Below are 19,554 nucleotides of genomic sequence, written 5' to 3' on the forward strand. Positions count from 1 at the left end.
TTGTGTCAAATTTAGGAGGTTGTCAACGTGTTTGACCAATTTTTTTTTAAAATTATGATCTAAAATAATCATAGTTATGTAATTATATTACATCTTAGGGTAAAATAAAAAACAAGGATATTTTGGTACGAGGAACAAGGGAGGATAATTCTGAATTAGTTTGGGGTATTGCTTAATTTTGAAATTATTTATTCCACCACATACTATAATAACAAAAGAAGTTATCACTTGTACATGACAAAATATTTAAATTCACGAGATAACTTTACCTATCCCATCACCAACCTTATAGACTACTAAATATAAATAGCTATAGTTTTTTTTAAGATCAACTAAAAAGGAAAGAGTATCACGGAAATTTAATAGAGAAGAATAATTTTGTAATTATGGTTTAAAATTTTGATATTTTTCAAAGAATTAGTAAAGTTTTTACTTATATCATTAAAATATTATGTATCAACATATTGAGTTAAGTTGAACCGTACTTCATCTGCACATGATCCTCCAACGATTGTTAGTAGGAAACAACTTAAAAAGTTACGGTCAACGAAAAATTTGTTTGATCTCAAAGTTTGAAAGATAAAACATAAATTGGGAAGAGTGAGTACTCATATTGTCTTGAATTTCTAAAGTGACATTTTGAAACTGGATCAAATATAGAGGGAGCAATATGTATTTGTTACAGAGCGGAAATTGAATATAGAGAAATATTAAGGGACTTGTAAAGCAAATAGGGAAAACAGTTGGTTTGAGGTTGGAACCTCCAGTATTATATACATACGATATGTATAAATTGAAAGCCTGCGCAATGTATATATTAGTCGTCAACTTTTCCCACCACCGTTAGCGAACGGTAAAAATCACTTAATTTTCCCCGTCCATAACCTTCCCTCAAGGTAACGTAACCTCTGCCTGAATTTTTTGTTTTCAATTTCACTATCTACAACAATAAATTCATAGCTTTGATCTAGATCCATCTCACCTATCTGTAATCGTTTTCGTTTTCGTATATGTTCATTGTTTTCATTTTACTGAATTGATTTCTCCACCTGAAGCTTTTGAGCTGTTTATTTTCACAACTAATAATCTATTCCTTTTTCTTCTTTGTTTTTCTTTTTTCTTTTTGAAAAATATTTGTGATTGGATTTAAGTTGTGTACACGGGCTGTCTAGAGATTATTTTACACTATTATGTTGGCTAGTCATGCTTATGCAGTAGTATCAGACAATTTCTGGTCTTTGACTATTACATGATCTAGTGAAGTAAACAAATCTTCATATTTTCTATATATAATACTACCACGTTTGGGTGTTGCTTCTTCTTGTTACCGGGCAATAGTTGTAAAAATTTCAATATTCCCCTGTGATTTATTTTTAGTTCAAGTAAGTAGATTTTTTTGGATTCTCAATGGTGAAAACTGAAAAACATTCAGTGATACTGCACAGACGTTTGAGGTATTATTCAGTGTATTGGGTGGTTGAATTTGGGCAACGGTGTTTGGACTTTTCATCTTCAAACCTGTCTTTGTTGTTTCCTAGAAACTGAAAGTGTAGCTTGTACATGATTGTGTAGCTAATCAGATCCAGAGGGCTAAGATTAATGAGTTAGAGGCTGGAGATTCTGTGTAGTGACACTGAGTTTTGGGCCATTATTTTGGGGGTTCTCTGCATTTGCTAGTTCACATTTTTGCATTCCTAGTACTCCTGCTGATTCTATAGCATGTGAATTTTTTCTAGCATCTATGAGTTCAAGTTTGGTGGGGAAGTAAGGTTGAGATGGTTCGGGTATGTGATGCGGAGGTGCGTAGATGCCGCAGTTCGGAGGTGTGAGAGGTTAACTATGGATGGTTTCAGGCGGAGTAAAGATAGGTCTAAAAAATATTGGAGGGAAGTTATTAGACATGGCATGGAGTAGCTACAGCTTACCAAGGACATGACTCCAGATAGGAAGGTGTGGAGGACGCGAATTAGGGTAGAGAGGTAGTAGGTGGGAGTGCGTCCTTGCTATTAGGGTGGGAGGCTTTGTTTGTAGCCGTGCCGGTAGTCGTAGTGCTAGGCGTGTGCCTTGTAGTTTCTTGTTCATGGTGTTTTGGTGGTGTTTGTGATTTCGGGTAGATAGTTTATAGCAGTACTTTGTGGGTGTCTTGTTTCTGTTATGACCTATTGGTGTGTTATACCATTTTATTTTTTGTTCTATGATGTTTTTATGCTATTTTGTCCGTAACCGGGAGTCTATCGGAAACAACCTCTCTACATTCTGAGGTAGTGATATGGACTGCGTACACTTACCCACCCCAGACCCCACTTTGTGGGAATATACTGGGTATGTTGTTGTGGTTGAGCTTAGTTCCAGGAGCAGTCCTTTTTGGTCTTCTGCTGGCGGAATGCCTTGTGAATGTATTCTATGTTGTACAGTTGTATTCAGATTAAAGTCGATGTTACTGATCTATGCATAGTACATTAGGTATCTGCTTATTCTTTTTAAGAAGTCATTGCAGAAACATAGAATTGTGCGATATATAAGATGGAAGATTCTGAGGGAAGTAATCCATATACGAGTTCAGTGGAGAGACTGACCAGCTATGATTATATCTCCAAAAATTATGGGTCATCTGGGGTTACTGGTGCAGTTTTTATTGCCATTATTATGCCAATAATCCTCTCCATGTTACTTATGGGGAAGAAGAAGGCAAAACAGAGAGGTGTTCCGGTTCAAGTTGGTGGTGAGGCAGGTCTTGCAATGCGCAATGTTAAATCAGCAAGATTAGTTGAAGTTCCTTGGGAAGGGGCTACAACTGTACCAGCTCTATTTGAGCAGTCTTGCAAAAAACATTCTTCTGATCGCTGTCTTGGAACTAGAAAACTAGTTAGCAGGGACTTTGTTACTGCAAGTGATGGAAGGAAGTTTGAGAAACTTCACTTGGGGGAGTATCAGTGGGAATCTTATGGACAAGTATTTGATCGCACTTGCAACTTTGCCTCTGGTCTTATTAAATTTGGTCATGATGTGGACACTCACGCTGCTATCTGTGCAGAAACTCGTCCAGAGTGGATCATTGCCTTTCAGGTATTCAAGCTGTATGCTAAAACAGTCCCTTATTCTGTGTTCCTAATTATTGTGAGATCCAACAGTTTTCACAATGAAATTATTGTATTCAGGGATGCTTCCGGCAGAATATTACTGTTGTTACCATTTATGCTTCCTTGGGTGATGATGCACTCATTCATTCACTCAATGAGGTGAGCCAGTTTTATTATTTATTCTATTTATGCATTTTTCCCTTGATATTTGAGGCGTCATATGACGCGATGATTAGAATTTACTTGTTACCATTGACAGACCCAAGTATCTACATTGATATGTGATGCCAAGCAACTGAAAAAAGTGGCTTCTGTTAGTTCGAGCCTGAAAACCATCAAGAATGTCATCTATTTTGAGGATGACGAGACGGCAATAGATTCCACAAATATTGACAGCTGGAGGATGTCGTCTTTCTCAGCAGTTGAAAAGCTGGGTAAAAATAGTCCTATTCAGCCAAGACTGCCTATCAAAGAAGATATTGCTGTGATCATGTATACAAGTGGCAGTACAGGCTTGCCTAAGGTCTGGCTCCTACTTCCTATTGATCCATTTCTCCTGATGTACTGGAGTCTTGTTTGTTATTAAGGGTTATGCTACCTGAAGCTGATAATATATGGGATTGTTGAATCCATTAAGCTCTGGTTATCTGAGCACTGATAATTTGTAAATTCATAAAGTTATCCAGGGTGAGATGTCATTCCAAGATATAAAAAGAAAGAAAAATGAGTATTTCGCTTAAGCACACTCATAGTGTAGATTGCATCACTTCTTCCTCGACATCTATCGCTCCACTGATGCTTGTCGTCTTTCTAACTTTTGGTTTAACCTTACTGAATAATTGTGTATTCTATCCTTTTTGATTAGGAGAAGAGTAATACTCTTAACTAATCTCGTTTATCTATGTTCTCTAGGGTGTTATGATAACTCATGGAAACATTGTAGCCACTTCAGCTGCTGTTATGACTGTGATTCCGAACCTTGGAAGCAGTGATGTGTATTTGGCTTACCTTCCTTTAGCTCACGTTTTTGAGCTAGCTGCCGAGGTAATAACTTAGGAGTGGATCTTCTATTTGCTTAAATTGTGTTTTACCTAGCAAACAATTATTGTAGTTCTAAGTGAGTCTTCTTTTGCAGACCGTAATGTTGACTGCAGGTGCTTGTATTGGTTATGGCTCAGCTCTCACATTGACGGACACTTCTAACAAAGTCATGAAGGGGACCAAGGGAGATGCTACAGTTTTAAAACCTACTTTAATGGCAGCAGTTCCAGCCATTCTGGATCGTGTTCGGGATGGTGTTATGAAGAAGGTTTCCACTGACATTTCAGTCTCAAGATTACAATGAGAAAAACATACTTAGTTTGAGAAGAGGGCTTCAAAAGATTCAATGGGGACTAACTGTTGTTGATCTTTTTCATGATGCTAGGTTGAGGAGAAGGCAGGTTCTGCCAAGAAACTTTTCCACATTGGCTTTAACCGTCGATTGGCTGCTATGGAAGGTAGCTGGTTTGGAGCTTGGGGTCTAGAGAAACAATTGTGGGATATCATTATATTTAAAAAGGTGAGGGCTGTGCTTGGCGGAGATATCCGTTTCATGCTTTGCGGTGGTGCTCCTCTATCAGGAGATACTCAAAGATTTATCAACATTTGTATGGGGTAATTCGTCTCACTCCTGATGCTGGTCTTTATCCAATCTGTATATGTTCTCTTGCTTGCAAAGATAAATTTGGTTTCTTTTTCTCTCATTATTTTGTGACAACTTGTTGTAGAGCTCCTATTGGTCAAGGGTATGGCTTGACAGAAACATTTGCTGGAGCTACTTTCTCTGAGTGGGATGATCCTTCTGTTGGGCGTGTTGGTCCACCTCTTCCTTGTTCCTACATAAAGGTATGGTCACTTCATGTTGACAAAATTGTAACATTTGATAAATAAATAGCCTGGTTTGGATATAGAGTTCATTTGAGAGCATCAGCTGCCATCATTCATTTATGAAACGTTTTTATGAAACTATATTAGCAAGTTGTTCTGAACAGATATAAACTTGGGAAGTCTTTATAAAAGCTGCATATTGCACATTAACTTCGTCTGTCATTTTCTAACTTTTCCTTCCCTTTATATTTTTGAGACTGAAATTCTTCCACCTTCCTTGTACGAGTAGTGAAGAAGTATAGAGCACTTTGGTTGGTTGTTGACCAACAGAAAGCATGGGTGTGTGATTTCCCCATGTTTTTGTTGAAACTATACTTTCAGTCTGCTGATACCATCTTCTGTTGTGTATGCCATGAGAATTTTAGGATAATTTCATCAATCTTTGTCAAGGTTTTGGGCTAAGCACGTGTCTTTTTATTCTAAATCTAGAGGTTATCCGTAGTCTATGGAAAGGAGAAAAATAAGGACGGAACTGCAAATAATTCATACAGTAAAGTTAATGAATAAGAGATGTGCTAGAAAATATTTCTGTTTATTAACCTCCTTTTTAATTTATTTTTTCTCTTCTTTTACAACTTATGATTTCCCTGAGAAACAACAAATCCCAACAAGGAAAAGGCAAGACAAGAGAGGAAAATCAGGAGAAATTAAAGAGGACATTGCAGTTGCAGCCTCTCATACACCAAATTTTTCATGTTTCGGCGAACTCTTCACTGGGCAAAACATGCACCACCGTATATCTCCCACTTTAATGGTCCCAGTTAACTCTGCAAAGAGCCATCCTTTCAACCACCGATTCCAAAAGCCTAGTCTAGTCCCTTTATCCGAAGTTTTGATATGAACCAACTTCATTGCCTTCAGATCATTTTCCTCGGCTACCTTTAGTGCCTTCAGCCTTCTACCATCTTTTCTGAGACGTATGATTAACTCATGATACTGAAAAAGTTATATTTACCACTTGTTTTGTCCTTATTTAAATGACACTCTTCTTATTTCTGAAATGTCCAAAACCATTGATCCTATTTCACTAATAGTGTTATTTATACTACTTTCACAAATTTCTAGATTCAATTAGATTTCTATCTATCAACCTAACTTCTCAACCATCACTTTGATATTTTTTGTTACTGTTGTACATAAGTGCCAGCGCCAACTTATTCAGGACGGAGGCGTAGTGTTGTTATACATAAGTCTAAGTAATATCTTGACTTTTTAGACTTTTAAAGGCATATACTTCGGTGCCTACTTTTTTTGTTTGAATCTTTCAGAGGGATAATAGTTTATAAGATCCGTTATTATTTTCATGAGTTTCTCTGGGAATTTTCTTTTTAGAAAGTTTCAAAGCTAAAATGTAGGTCAGATTGGTTTTCTTGTCTGGAGACTTCCATGGCAGCCCTGGTAAAGGGAATTGGACAAAATGGATAAAGCTAGGTTCAATAAAACATCATAGCAAGAGAAAAGGTCAAAAGGATAGTGGGTGTTCCCATTTCTTTCTTTTCATGCTTGGCACTGGTTAACTTGCTAAATCCTGAGCTTGCTGGTTTTTGTGGTAGTGCATGTGGGTTCTTACTTAAAGCCTTGTGTTAAACCATGCAGCTTGTTACTTGGGAAGAAGGAGGTTACAGAATAGTTGATAAGCCTATGCCTCGGGGGGAAGTAGTTGTTGGTGGATGCAGCATCACTGCTGGTTACTTCAACAATGAGGACAAAACTAATGAGGTTTATAAGGTAGTGCCGTCTTACGAGCTTTTGCTCTTGCAAATAGGGGAATTTTGTATGTTGACAATTTATGCTGCTGTTATCTCTGATACAGGTTGATGAGAGAGGCATGCGCTGGTTCTATACTGGTGACATTGGAAGGTTTCATCCCGATGGATGCATTGAAATTATTGATAGAAAGAAAGATATCATTAAGCTTCAGCACGGGGAGTATATCTCACTTGGAAAGGTTTTTCATGATTTCTTTCTTTATATGGAATCTGATGTTGTGCCTAGCAGTATAACTAATTCCTGGTAGATTGATCAATTGCTAGTATAACCAATTAAGAAAAAGTATGGCCATTTCCTAGTAAATTCACCTCATCCTATGATTGCACACGTGATTTAGAGTTTTGGCCACTTCTTGTTTTGGTCATGAAGCCCTTACAAAGCGGTGATGAGAAAACCTATGTCATATTACAGGGGCTAATTTTTTTTAGGTTATTTTGGGATCTTATATGATTTTTTATTTTCTTCCTGTTTTCTCCTATTTATTTTTCATCTTTAGTCTTTGATTTTGGGCAATAACTGGATAAATTGATGCTCAACTCACAGGTTGAGGCAGCACTTTTATCAAGTGATTATGTGGAAAGCATCATGGTCTACGCAGACCCTTTCCACAGTTATTGTGTAGCTTTAGTTGTCCCTTCACGCCAGGTGCTTGAGAAATGGTCCCAAGAAAATAGCATCCAGCACAAAGATTTTTCTGAACTGTGTGACAAAGCAGAATCAGTCAATGAAATCAAGCAATCAATTTCAAAGGTTAGTTTCTTTTCATTGAGAGTTATCAATTTATAATCATGTTCATGTATTAATTTGGCAAAACTAGTGGCCTTTCTTTATACTGAAAGTTGTGCTATGAAGGATAAATGAATGATATTGTGACTGTGGATCATATGAAAAGAAAGGTCATGACATAATTGAGCAAAGTTAAAGTACTAAAAAAACACTAAGCATGAAACACATTTCCTCCCCCAAATTTTGGTGCAAATCTCAAAAACCTTTCCCCAATTCCTTCATGACAAAAAGGGTGAATAGTAATGTAAAATCAATTCCTGAATTTAAAAGGAAACACAAAAGACCAAAAATGTTGACGCGGGATGCTTTGTGCACCGGGCAGCCCTTTCTACAAATGTGGGTAAATGCTAAGAAGAATAGCAAATCCAAGAAAATAAGCAAAAGTAAATAGAAAGAACATAAAAAAGGGAAAAAATTGTATAGAACTTTTAACTGGGAAAAGTTGCTGCCATGTGACCAGAAGGTCACGGGTTCAAGCCTTAGAAATAGCCTCTGACAGAAATGCAAGGTAAGGCTGCGTACAATACACCCTTGTGGTGGGGCCTTCCCCAGACCCTGCGCATAGTGGGAGCTTTAGTGCACCGGGCTGCCCTTTTTTTAGAACTTTTAACTTGGAAAAAATAAAAAATACCAAACGACCTCTCATCTCATTTACATACCATCTTGCAGCCATTAGTGATTACAATTTCAGCCCAGTAACCCCAAAGTCATAGACCCTGTCGCATTTTTTCACCTTGCCTTCCCCTCTATGATAAATTGCCTTCCAGTGGACTGTTTTATCTCCTTCCCCAGCCCAAGGCTCTTCTTTGTTCCTTGACGTTCTTTCTTCGATTCTGTTCTTCTGGATAAGCGAGTAATGACCTTAACTGTCACGTGGCAGCTGTTTGTGTCACGTCCCATAATAATTCCTAGACGTGACTGGCACCCGCTAGCGCCCCCTATCGGGAGAACCAATCTTCCTTACATTCATCTGTTAATAAGCACTATGATACGATATGTGCAATTCCAACGCATCGATAAATAACCAATAATAATTCAACAAAAATCCACAATCAAACTATAAATTCAACAATCACTCGAGAACTAATTCTCTATTCCAAATCCCACACTAAGATCATGGAGCATCTAAAATAGAGTTACGTGGGTTTAACTTTAAGGCATGCTAACCCAGTGAAAAGAAATATAATCTAAAGGGCTAAAACTGAAAGGAAAGCCTCCACGAACAATGCAAAGGCTCACCTCAGCAATAGAATCCTTACGAATGAATCGTCACCCACTAGGCAAGTAAGGAGTGAACTATATATAAAATATAACCCAGTAAGATTCCAGACTCGCTACTTTAAGTACTCTTGGGACAAGTATTAGAAAATACAACAACACCAAGAACGTGAAGTTATTACACAAAAAAATTATATCATAATAAGATGACCAACAAGACCTAACAATCATTCATCAGGAACTATCTATCTCAATACAATTTATACCACGTACTTATCACAATTCGTAATTAAAGTAATTAACCAACACCAGAAATTCCGAGCAATATATACAATGTGCCAAATATATCAAAAGTATACAGAATATTCAGGGAAGCATACACAATGTCCCATATCAAATCAAGAAGCATACACAATGCTCAAGGGAAGCATACACAATGCCCATTAGAACCAAGAAACATACACAATACTCACGGAAGCATACACAATGCCTAATTTCATAGTACACAACTGTATCATATCACAAAATAGTTTATAAAGGGAATTTTAGTATTCTTGAACATGAAATATATGTGACTGGCCTTGAAGACCGTTGATTCTGCCAGACACACGCTCATCCCAACACACAGACCGGACAGTAAAAAATACATTTTAAAAATAAATGTGGAAAGTAAGCGCCCAAAGCTTAAAGTCTCACTTACCTTGCTAATGAAAAGTTCCCCAATCTCATAACGCGTAGAACACCACTCAAACAACCTCCAATGACTTCAATCTGCTTTGACTACCGGCAACAATGGTCCCAAGATCCTTGTTTGTCTATGAATTCTCCCAAAATTTTCACAGTAAGTTTTCTTGTTTTTTTCCAAAAATAAAGGAACCAAAATGCCCTATTCTACTCCTCCTAAACATGAAAAAAAAACTGAACAAGGGGGAGGTATTTGGCTTTTGGCCTGCTCACTTGAGTTCTCTTAATTAATATTAATAATATAGGCCAAATTACCCATTTACCCCTCATTAAAAAAACTGAGTTATTACAGTTTGAGAGTCCGTTCTCATCATCATCTGAAAACCTCTATATCCTATTAGCTGCACGACTTCCTCTCATACACAAACAACACTGCACTTATTGGCAGCTAAACTCATCAACATACTGTGGTCAACTCCATGTGCAGTGCAATTTTAGCTTCTACAAGTTGCTTCCATCCACCACAATCTTGCAACATGACCACGTCGCGCACCAATTTTACCTGGCTAACAGTTTTTACATCACATGTCCTTTATTAATCTTAAATTTTGTTGGAAGGTTTAATTTTTGTTCTTCCCCTATCAGCTGAGTTTTCTTTAACTCTGTATTTGTTTCCTCTTTATTCTGTGCATGGATTGATTATCCATCCTATCAACTTTCTTCATGATTTTGTTTTCCTTAGACTTTCTAGAATATTTGGATAGTATGAGAATTTTAGAATAAAATTATGTTGTTTGTTATATGCCTATGTTTAGATGGTCTGCTGCTGGGGAAATCAGTGAGAAGATGGTTTGATTTTTTTTTTGTGCTCTTTTCATTTTTCCATCTTAGTGTAGGGAAGGGGTTGGAGGCTTCAATATAAGGTTGATGACCTCATTTGTCCCTAGTCCTATCCCTCCAACCCCCCCAACCCCCCCCAACCCAACCCAACTCTTCTACTTTCTTACCCTTGTTTGGTTGGGATGAAGTTCCAACTCATAGAAAGAACATTTATGAGTTCAAGGCTGTACAAACTATTTAAATCGTCCAGGTCACTGTTAAGCCCCTTATTGGAGCCTCCTCTTCTGATGCTAGACTCTGCCTGTGCAAATAATGAATCATTTTTTTCCTGTCACAACTAGTTTATCTCTGTTTTCATGTAAATATCCAAGTCCACACCGATATTATTTTCCTAGAATCCTGACAAGTTTTAGGTACTATAATTTTCAGGTAGCAAAAGCTGCAAGATTGGAAAAGTTTGAGCTTCCTGCCAAGATCAATTTAATACCAGAGTCTTGGACTCCCGAGACTGGATTGGTAACTGCAGCTCTGAAATTGAAGCGGGAACCTCTGAAGGCTCGATATAAGAACGAGTTAGAAAAGTTGTATCAATGAATCATTCTTAGTTCCCTGCCGAGTTACTGTCCATTTAGCAGATTTGTGCTCCTGTTGTCAGTTAAACATCCCACGATAAGCACAATTTTTCCTGTTGAGTGTAATTACAAGTCTCTTTTTTCTGTTGCATTAATGTTAAAGCAGCTGTATACATCTTTCCATATGATATAATAGATGTTGTGCTCACAAAAAGGAAAATTCGCCAGTTTCAGTTATTTGTTTTATTGAGCGGATTGAGCTTCTCAGATGGAGGTATACAGTTAAGCATCTTTGATTGTTTATTATTTCTCAGACAGGCAAATAAAGTTACTTGTTTGCTTACTCTATCACATCTTTAGTGTAGCACCATCGAAACTCATTTTGATGTTTGGCATCTAATTTACACTTCTTCCCTCTCTAATATATCCAGTTCACGTATAGGTTATACAAATGGATCGATGTTATGCTTAGAAGTAGTTTTGAACACTGATCATCGGATGTGCGTCTACACTTAATTTTCCTTGTTACATCTTAAATCATTTTCTGTATTCCTATCAAACAAAGTAGGATAGATTCAATATTTTCCTCCTTTTATTACCATATAAAAAATGCGGAACAGTTGGCACTTCCCAAACAAAGAGGACAGCGACAAACCTGTCCGTTATTTGGATGTGTTATATGGAAGTGTTATATAACGTGAGGGCAGGGCAGTATATTAGTTGAGGTTTGTGAAAGCTCGTCCGGACATCATGTTTATATATGTATATATAAAAAACGTGAGGACATTCTGAAAATCTAAAGTATCAACTTAAAAAGTAGTATACATATAGATGCGAAAGCACAGAAGAAGTTGATCTCTCTTTTCATTACATCTACCCATTATGAGGATCGAGGGTGTCGTGAATGTTGTTAAACAACAGATGAAACTATAGTATACTTGAGCTGGAAATGGAAAAAATTATCGTTTTCATCTTAAACTATACTCGAAAATTTTAGGTCACACCTAAACTATCATAGTGACCTATTATACATCTAAACTATATAAAAGTGAAATTTTTTACCCCTAAATCTGACATGGAAAATACATAATTATTTAAATAAAAAAAGACGTGTCTAAAATAAAAATTAATGCAAAAATTTAAAATACTCCTCTCCCCAGCTCCCAGCATCCATCTCCCCTCCGCCATCCCAAACCATCATCTTCTTCCTCACCCCCACCCCCAAACTCCAACCCCACCACCAAATAACACAATTTCTTCACACCCCACCATCCATCCCCACCAAATCGATGCTAATTTCACCTACCACTGTCAATGAAGTAATCCAATCACCTAAAACTATGCTGCCAATTTAGAAATGAAGTAATCCAATCACCAAATAAATGCTGCCATAGTAATCGGGAAAAGAAAAATTGCAAAATATTACTCCCGTAAAAAATTACGAACAAAAAACCAAAATAAATAAATAAAGGAACTGATAAGAACTATATGTTCTAGGAAAGGTTCTTTCCAGGTCCAAAAGTTCTAACTTTGCGGGCACTGATAATTTTTGTCGATCTCTAGCCAATGTCGAGTGGTTAATGGCTTCTAACTGTAATTAGATTGCTAAAACTAGTCTATGCCCGATGAAAGACAACAATATCTGTTTTTGATGTATCTCCTCAACCCTTCAATTAGATGCATAGATGTTAAATGTTTTGGAAAAAAAAAAGTGGAGGTTTTGGCTGCATAGTTATGGTAGTTTTGTTGGTGGGATAAACCTCCATTGACCTCATAACACAACCAAATAAAGCTCTTTATTTCTAAATTTGCTGCATAGTTATGGTAATTTTGTTGGTGGAATTAAGTTTATGGTGGTGAATATAGTGTTCGTGACCTCGTAACAATGGAGGTTTTGAACATTAACCTCATAACAATGGAGGTTTTGGACATTGACCTCATAACAATGGAGGTTTTGGACATTAAAGAAAAAGAAAAAATTAAATTAAAAAAAAAACATTTTATGAAAATAATGAATTTATTATTTTTTTCGTATTATGCTGACGTGGCAGGCACGTATGAAATACCGTACCACATGCAAGTGGTATAATGCTTTACAGGGTGAAAAAGTTTCACTTTTATATAGTTTAGGTGTGTAATAGGTCACTATGATAGTTTAAGTGTGACCTAGACTTTTCGAGTATACTTTAGGATGGAATCGATGCTTTTCCCCATTGAAAATTGTCATTTTAACAGCATAAATGGCCTTCATTTCAACTGCGGAACTATGCTCTACAGAGCAGCTGATAACCCAAAAATCAGTTTATTCTCTTGTGCTCGTAAAATGTACATACAGACAGCAGAGAAGTGTTTCTGCACTACTTGTTTAGATATGTTTTACCAGTTGGTTATTTTTGCTCAATGAAACATGCAATTAAAATCCCGGTGTAAAAGATTTGTATCATTTTTCCTCGGTCGAAGTTGGGCTTGATAAGGCTGGTACTGTTGGAACAGATGGGCGTAGGAGAAGGTATAGAGCTGGACCCAAAAAAGGAATCACCGATAGCGGAAGAAGCCAAGATCCGTTGTCATACCTTGTGAGATAGAACTGTGTTATTAAATCAATTCTTTCTGCATAGGGTGGGAATTACATTTCTATGAGCACGAGCTTACCACTTTCGAGCAGTCATGTCATTGTAAATCCAGAAGGGTGCAAATGCTGATAGTAAACTGAAATCAATTGACATCACATGGATCTGCAGATAAATCAAGTACATGTCAGGTTTATATAGGTCTAAATATAATACAAGGTATGCATAATTGACACGAACAGTTCATATCATAAAAATCCTAAAGGTTGTGATCTAGATTCTAACAAATATTTTTTCCATAGTAGATTAGTTAGTTTCTTGGATCAGCTTTCAGCCAGATGAGGATTAACATACGATCTAGGGTAGTGATAAAAGGGTCACGAGTAACTTAAAGGAGCAATCGACACCCCAGTGCAGGAATGGCTTCTTGAAGAAAGTCGACTAGTTTATGGAAAATATGGATATTGAATGCTACAACTGACCAGTGTTAACTGCCTGCAATGGTATCCTTCCTCATTCTCAATTATCTTTGCTTTTATTCCAATGAAAAACCTGAACAATGATCACCAACCTAATTGACAGAGAATAAGGGAAAGCCTCACTAAAAGATTCATCCACCCTCTGAGTGAGGCAGATCTATGGACTCCAAATCCAGCTTCGTTTGTTAAAACGTGAGAAAACAGTAACTTTAAATTTTTAATCAAAAAGCAGATCTCTAGTATAAGTTGAGCATTTTGCTGAACTAATTTCTTTCACATCTGGTGAAATGTTGAAGCAATTCTCCTAGTTATCACACAGACCACCTTCTGGACTGACCCCCCTTTTGAATCATTACTCCAAAGATGAAGTCCACATTGATTCAACTACTAAATTTATAGTAACATGATAAAGAATGTCACATCATATGAATGTACACATTGAAAGAGAAACTTACGAATCTGCTTTCTCTGAAGTATTGATAAAATTCCTTCCAGACATCTCCACTTGATAAACCTGCATAAAATATTATCCCCAGCCCTGCAACCATTGTGATCTGAAGTATCATTAGTTAGGAGAGAGGAAAATAGGTCAACCATCAGTTTTAAAGCACTTCAGATCCGTCTTCTAAAGTTTGTAACCTGCTACTCTCGACTACAAAGCATACAATACAGTACTATTTAGGCTGCCAGATTTCACTTGCCTTTTGTGCTTACCTCCTTTGCGATTTGGTTGTAAGAAGATTCTTAACATGCTTTTATATAACCAAATTTGTGTCTCATATACTTTGGCAAGAGACACATCATGGTTACTCTATTTCACACATATCCCTCCTACCCATGTAGCATGGCTATATATCTCCATGAGAACTAGAAGAAGAGAAGCTATGTAGTTGTCAAATAAAGGCATCCCTTACCCCTGCAGTTAGCTTTGATTCAAGCAAATTCAGAGGCCACCTTTGAAGCTCAGTTTCTTCAACAGGTGGAGACGGTGGTTTCCAAAGAGCAAAATAAGGAATGAGAGCATATGCACCACCAAAGCATGAAAGTACTAGAAAAGGCCAGACAGGAATGCTGCCTTTAGAACTGCATAAACAAAGGTTCAATATCAGATAACTGAATCTTTTGTCAATCCAAACAAGAAAATTTGGATGATTTTGAAATGTGGTATTTTCGGTTCCCAATTGTCAGTCACAACAGTTATTCTAGAATGTTTGAATTGCCCTTGATCAATCCAAGCAACTTACTGTTAAATTACATATAGAGTAAGAATAGAAAAATCAAGAAGTATACAACAGTTTTAGATCTTTAGTCTCCTTGCAGACGAGGAGGAGAATGTGAAGTGACTTCTCATTCCTTCTCCTGTGGCGTAGTATTCACGACCAGTGGCAGAGCTAGAGCACATATAACATGCACGTATATATTAAGAAATCAACTAAATATCTAAACATGTTATTATTGTACATTAACATGAAGTCATTGTAAGGAAGCCATATAACTTCAAATAGCGGATCATGACCTGAAGCAAGGGTGCCAAGAAGTTACCTTCTAGCAGTAGGAAGGAGCAGCATACTGTAAACTAATGGCCACAAACCCATGATGTACCAAAGTCCCACTAGCACTTCATTCATCTGGAAGCCATCATCTCCTTTCAAATTAAGGAGCTTCTTTAAGAAATATATGTCTGTCAACTGCAATTATAAGGTTAAAAAGTACTAAGAAAAAACAAAAGACAAAGTGGAGGGCTACAAAGAGAGAAGCAAATAAGTCTCATGTTCTTAAAGGAGTTCTTATTGACAAGCATTTTGTCATAATTTGTTATTTCAATCACTTTTTAGCACACAAGAGCTGTTTTCTTGTAATTGCCTCTTAAATGCTTTGTACCACAATCAGTAACAACAACAACACACCCAGTGTACCGGGGAGGGTGGTGTGCTCGCAGCTTTACCCCAAACTCGTGAAAGTAGAGAGGATATTTCTGATAGACCCTTGGCTCAAGTAAAACATATAAAGAAACAAGTATGTAAAGAATACACAGTAACAAAGAAATGCTAAAAAAAAATGAAGAGAACAGTAGCAACAATTAATATCTACTGCTACACTTGTTTTGTGCATTGTTATTTTGTTGTCTCTTTTTCTTCCATACCTCTCTGCTTTTTTGAGCCGAGAGTCTATCAAAAATAGCCTCTCTGCCCCGCAAAGGTAGAGGTAAGCAGTGTCGGAGCTAGGATTTTCACTAAGAGGGTTCAAAAATAAACATACGAATTAACCAAAGGGGGTTCAAAATTTACTATATACAACAACAACAACAAACCCAGTGTATTCCCACCTGGTGGGGTCTGGGGGGGTAGGATGTACGCAGTCCATACCTCTACCTCTGAAGAAGTAGAAAGGCTGTTTCCGATAGACCCCCGGCTCAAGACACGCGGTACCACACAAACACATAGTAAAGCACAGCACAAGGTTACAAGATTACATAACATAAATACGGCACCCATAAGTAATCTAAAACAAAGGACAACACACAGATCCATAATAAAACATGGGACACGGGCTCCTAACATGCATAAACCCCCACCAAGTAGTTCCCTACACTAGCGACTCAGGCTGGCCCTAGTCCTCTGCCCTGATTCGCGTCCTCCAGACCTTCCTATCTAGGGTCATGTCCTCGGTGAGCTGTAACTGCTCCATGTCTCGCCTAATCACCTCACCCCAGTACTTCTTCGGCCTACCCCTACCCCGCTTAAACCCATCCAACGCTAGCCTCTCACACCTACGGACCGGGGCATCCATGCCCCTCCTCTTCACGTGTCCGAACCATCTCAATCGGGCTTCCCGCATCTTGCACTCCACTAGTGTCACACCAACCTTCTCCCGGATGTTCTCATTCCGAACTCTATCCCCTCTAGTCAGCCCACACATCCAGCGCAACATCCGCATTTCTGCCACCCTCATCTTTTGGATGTGGGAGTTCTTCACTGGCCAACACTCCGCTCCATACAACATGGCCGGACGGACTACCGCCCTGTAGAATTTGCCTTTAAGCTTAGGCGGCACCTTCTTATCACACAGCACCCCCGACGCGAGCTTCCACTTCATCCATCCCGCCCCAATACGGTGCGAGACATCCTCATCAATCTCACCGTTACTCTGGATCACGGACCCGAGATACTTGAAACTCTCCCTCTTACCTACCTCCTGTGATTCCAGCTTCACTACTACCTCGTTCTCCCTCCTCATGTCATTAAACTTGCATTCCACATACTCTGTCTTGCTTCTGCTCACCCTGAACCCTTTATACTCAAGGGTTTGCCTCCACACCTCTAATTTGTCGCTCACACCCTCTCGGGTCTCAGCTATCAGAACTACATCGTCTGCAAAAAGCATACACCACGGCACCTCCCCTTGAATACGCCGCGTCAACACATCCATTACCACTGCAAACAAAAAGGGACTAAGAGTAGATCCCTGATGCAACCCTGTCCGGACCGTGAAATGTTCTGAGTCTCCTCCCGCCGTCCTCACCTTAGTTTTCGCTCCATCATACATATCCTTGATTGCTCTGATATATGCCAGCGGTACTCCCCTCACCTCCAAGCATCTCCAAAGCACCTCCCTAGGGACTTTGTCGTAGGCCTTCTCCAGGTCGATAAACACCATGTGCAGGTCCTTCTTCCTCTCCCTATACTGTTCCACCAACCTCCGTACCAGGTGAATTGCCTCCGTCGTCGAGCGGCCAGGCATAAATCCAAATTTACTATATATACATGAAAAATAATTATAACCCTGTATATATAGTATAAATTTTTACCAAAGGGGGTTCGGATGACCCCCTGAGCCAAAGGTGGCTCCGCCCTTGGAGGTAAGGTTTCAGACCCCGCTTGTGGGATTACGCCGGTATGCTGTTGTTGTAACAGTAGCAATGATAAAAAGGCATTATACATAAATGTGCCCTTTAACTTGACCTCGATTGACATCTATACCCTCCAACTTTAGGTGTGCACAAGTTGACACTTAAACTTGAACAAGTACGCACACGCGTCCAACGTGACAATTTGCTAAAGACACCATGTAGGACGTGTGTCTAGTTATTCAACTTTATACAAGTTTAGATGCTTGCTCGTGCGCACCCAAAGTTAGAGGCCAACTTAAAGGGCACGTTGTTTATGTATTATTCCATGGTAAAATAATATGATTATCAAAGAAAATAAAACACTAGGAAATGCTAAAATCGAAAAATACGATAGTAGGAGAGCAATAATAACAATATTAAAAATGGAACTACGACAATGCCAAAAAAAAAAACAAAAAATATGCAACGAACATAACTTAAAGAAAAAATCTGAAGTGATACCGGAGTCTGATTAGGAGCAAGGAAGAAAACATAGTACATGAGTCCAGACCACAACCCAAACAGCACAACAGAAGTTGTCCAATCCCATTGCTTTCCATTTCCTCCGTTATTGTTTCCACCACCTACCTCATTCTCCTCTTTAGAACCATCTACATCTTTTTCTATAGAAGAGTCTTCTTGATTTTGAAGATTTAATGAACTATGGCATATATATAGAGGAGGACCCTTTTGTCCAAATCCTGAGATTTTGGTCTTTATGTAGCAGTTGCTACTGTAGATTGAGTTCTTGAAAAATTGGGTCTCGGGATTCTTGATTTTAGTACTGTTTGGAAATGAAATTTTAGTGGCAACTTTATGGTTTCTAAGAAGTACACAAGTAGACAAGTTAGAGGAGATGAGGCTGGTATTGGCTAACATGTTGAGAGTTCAAAGAAATTGCACCAACCAGCAATCAGGCAATAATACTTGGAAGGACCAAAAATAACTTACAACTCTCTGCCAATATATGTTTTGTTTTTCTTAATATTGTGGGGTCCCAGCCAATTTTTAGACACTCAGATTAATCTCGCCAGTTACCTTTTATCAGTAATTTGGAGTGATTTGTCCATCAAAAGTAGAATGGATGACTTTGTGCCAATATATATATATATTACACTTTTTTTATTTTAGTCACTCACAACAAAGTAGTAAGTAGCATATTTTTATATTTAATAATAATTTAATTTAAAAATATATAGTTCACCTTGTTTAAAGTCACATAAATATCTATAACTTATTTTAAATCGAAATTTTTATTTTTTTTAATTTCTTTCAATTTTTTTATATCAATTCAAACGACATCACATAATTAAGTAATACAATAAGGCTGTATATTTTAGAGAAAATGATGGAGATAATCTTTCTATGCTTTGGGAGGATTTAAATTGCCATTTAAGTAATACTTTGAAGTAGTTTTAATCAATTAAATTGGCAAAATGTAATTACTTTTTTGTCTCCATTAAATATAAAACTCCAATACAAAAAACTGCACAGAATATCATAAACGCATTACTACCTCCATTTTACCACGTCACATTTTGATTTGATTTACCTATTAACAAAATAATAATTGACATAGTAATTTTATCATATTACTTCTACTAATTAATATTTGATAAAAGATATTAAAAAATAAATTAATAATGCTAAGAATAAAATATGAAAAAGAAATTTATCTTTTCCTGATTTATCAAAAATGACGAGTAAAAATAAAAATTAAATTAAAAAAATAGTAAC

At 37.6% G+C, this 19,554-nt stretch overlaps 2 protein-coding genes across 3 annotated transcripts; one reads left to right on the top strand and one right to left on the bottom strand.

The window, feature by feature from the left end:
- Window positions 1-738: 738 nt before the first annotated feature.
- On the top strand, window positions 739-11,112 carry LOC107878096 (long chain acyl-CoA synthetase 8). Of its 2 annotated transcripts, XM_016724978.2 has the most exons (12): window positions 739-896; window positions 2,498-3,066; window positions 3,159-3,239; window positions 3,340-3,603; window positions 3,993-4,124; window positions 4,216-4,389; window positions 4,507-4,736; window positions 4,850-4,967; window positions 6,606-6,737; window positions 6,823-6,957; window positions 7,323-7,529; window positions 10,737-11,112. In XM_016724978.2, exons 2-12 carry the CDS (start codon window positions 2,524-2,526, stop codon window positions 10,899-10,901), a joined length of 2,181 nt encoding a protein of 726 aa, XP_016580464.1. In that variant the 5' UTR covers window positions 739-896; window positions 2,498-2,523; the 3' UTR covers window positions 10,902-11,112. The 2 variants fall into 2 exon arrangements, with proteins under 2 accessions (XP_016580464.1, NP_001312030.1); NM_001325101.1 differs by lacking the exon at window positions 739-896 and having other exon boundaries at window positions 2,524-3,066; window positions 10,737-10,901.
- Window positions 11,113-13,165: 2,053 nt separating this feature from the next.
- On the bottom strand, window positions 13,166-18,826 carry LOC107878095. The gene is made up of 6 exons (XM_016724976.2): window positions 18,280-18,826; window positions 15,471-15,616; window positions 14,843-15,011; window positions 14,384-14,482; window positions 13,532-13,614; window positions 13,166-13,452 (listed from the first exon to the last, which is right to left on the bottom strand). Exons 1-6 carry the CDS (start codon window positions 18,694-18,696, stop codon window positions 13,320-13,322), a joined length of 1,047 nt encoding a protein of 348 aa, XP_016580462.2. The 5' UTR covers window positions 18,697-18,826; the 3' UTR covers window positions 13,166-13,319.
- Window positions 18,827-19,554: the final 728 nt, after the last annotated feature.

Source organism: Capsicum annuum, chromosome 7 (genome assembly GCF_002878395.1).
Source record: "Capsicum annuum cultivar UCD-10X-F1 chromosome 7, UCD10Xv1.1, whole genome shotgun sequence".
Classification (NCBI taxonomy): Eukaryota; Viridiplantae; Streptophyta; class Magnoliopsida; order Solanales; family Solanaceae; genus Capsicum; species Capsicum annuum.

Bases quoted from the DNA above. Each gene is read 5' to 3' on its own strand.
- LOC107878096 (XM_016724978.2), top strand. From the start codon at position 2,524: ATGGAAGATTCTGAGGGAAGTAATCCATATACGAGTTCAGTGGAGAGA. The intron at 3,067-3,158 runs GTATTCAAGCTG...TATTGTATTCAG, and splicing joins AGTGGATCATTGCCTTTCAG to GGATGCTTCCGGCAGAATAT. The intron at 7,530-10,736 runs GTTAGTTTCTTT...TATAATTTTCAG, and splicing joins TCAAGCAATCAATTTCAAAG to GTAGCAAAAGCTGCAAGATT.
- LOC107878095 (XM_016724976.2), bottom strand. From the start codon at position 18,696: ATGTTAGCCAATACCAGCCTCATCTCCTCTAACTTGTCTACTTGTGTA. The intron at 15,617-18,279 runs GTATCACTTCAG...TTATAATTGCAG, and splicing joins TTGCTCCTAATCAGACTCCG to TTGACAGACATATATTTCTT. The intron at 14,483-14,842 runs GTAAGGGATGCC...ATGATACTTCAG, and splicing joins AATCAAAGCTAACTGCAGGG to ATCACAATGGTTGCAGGGCT.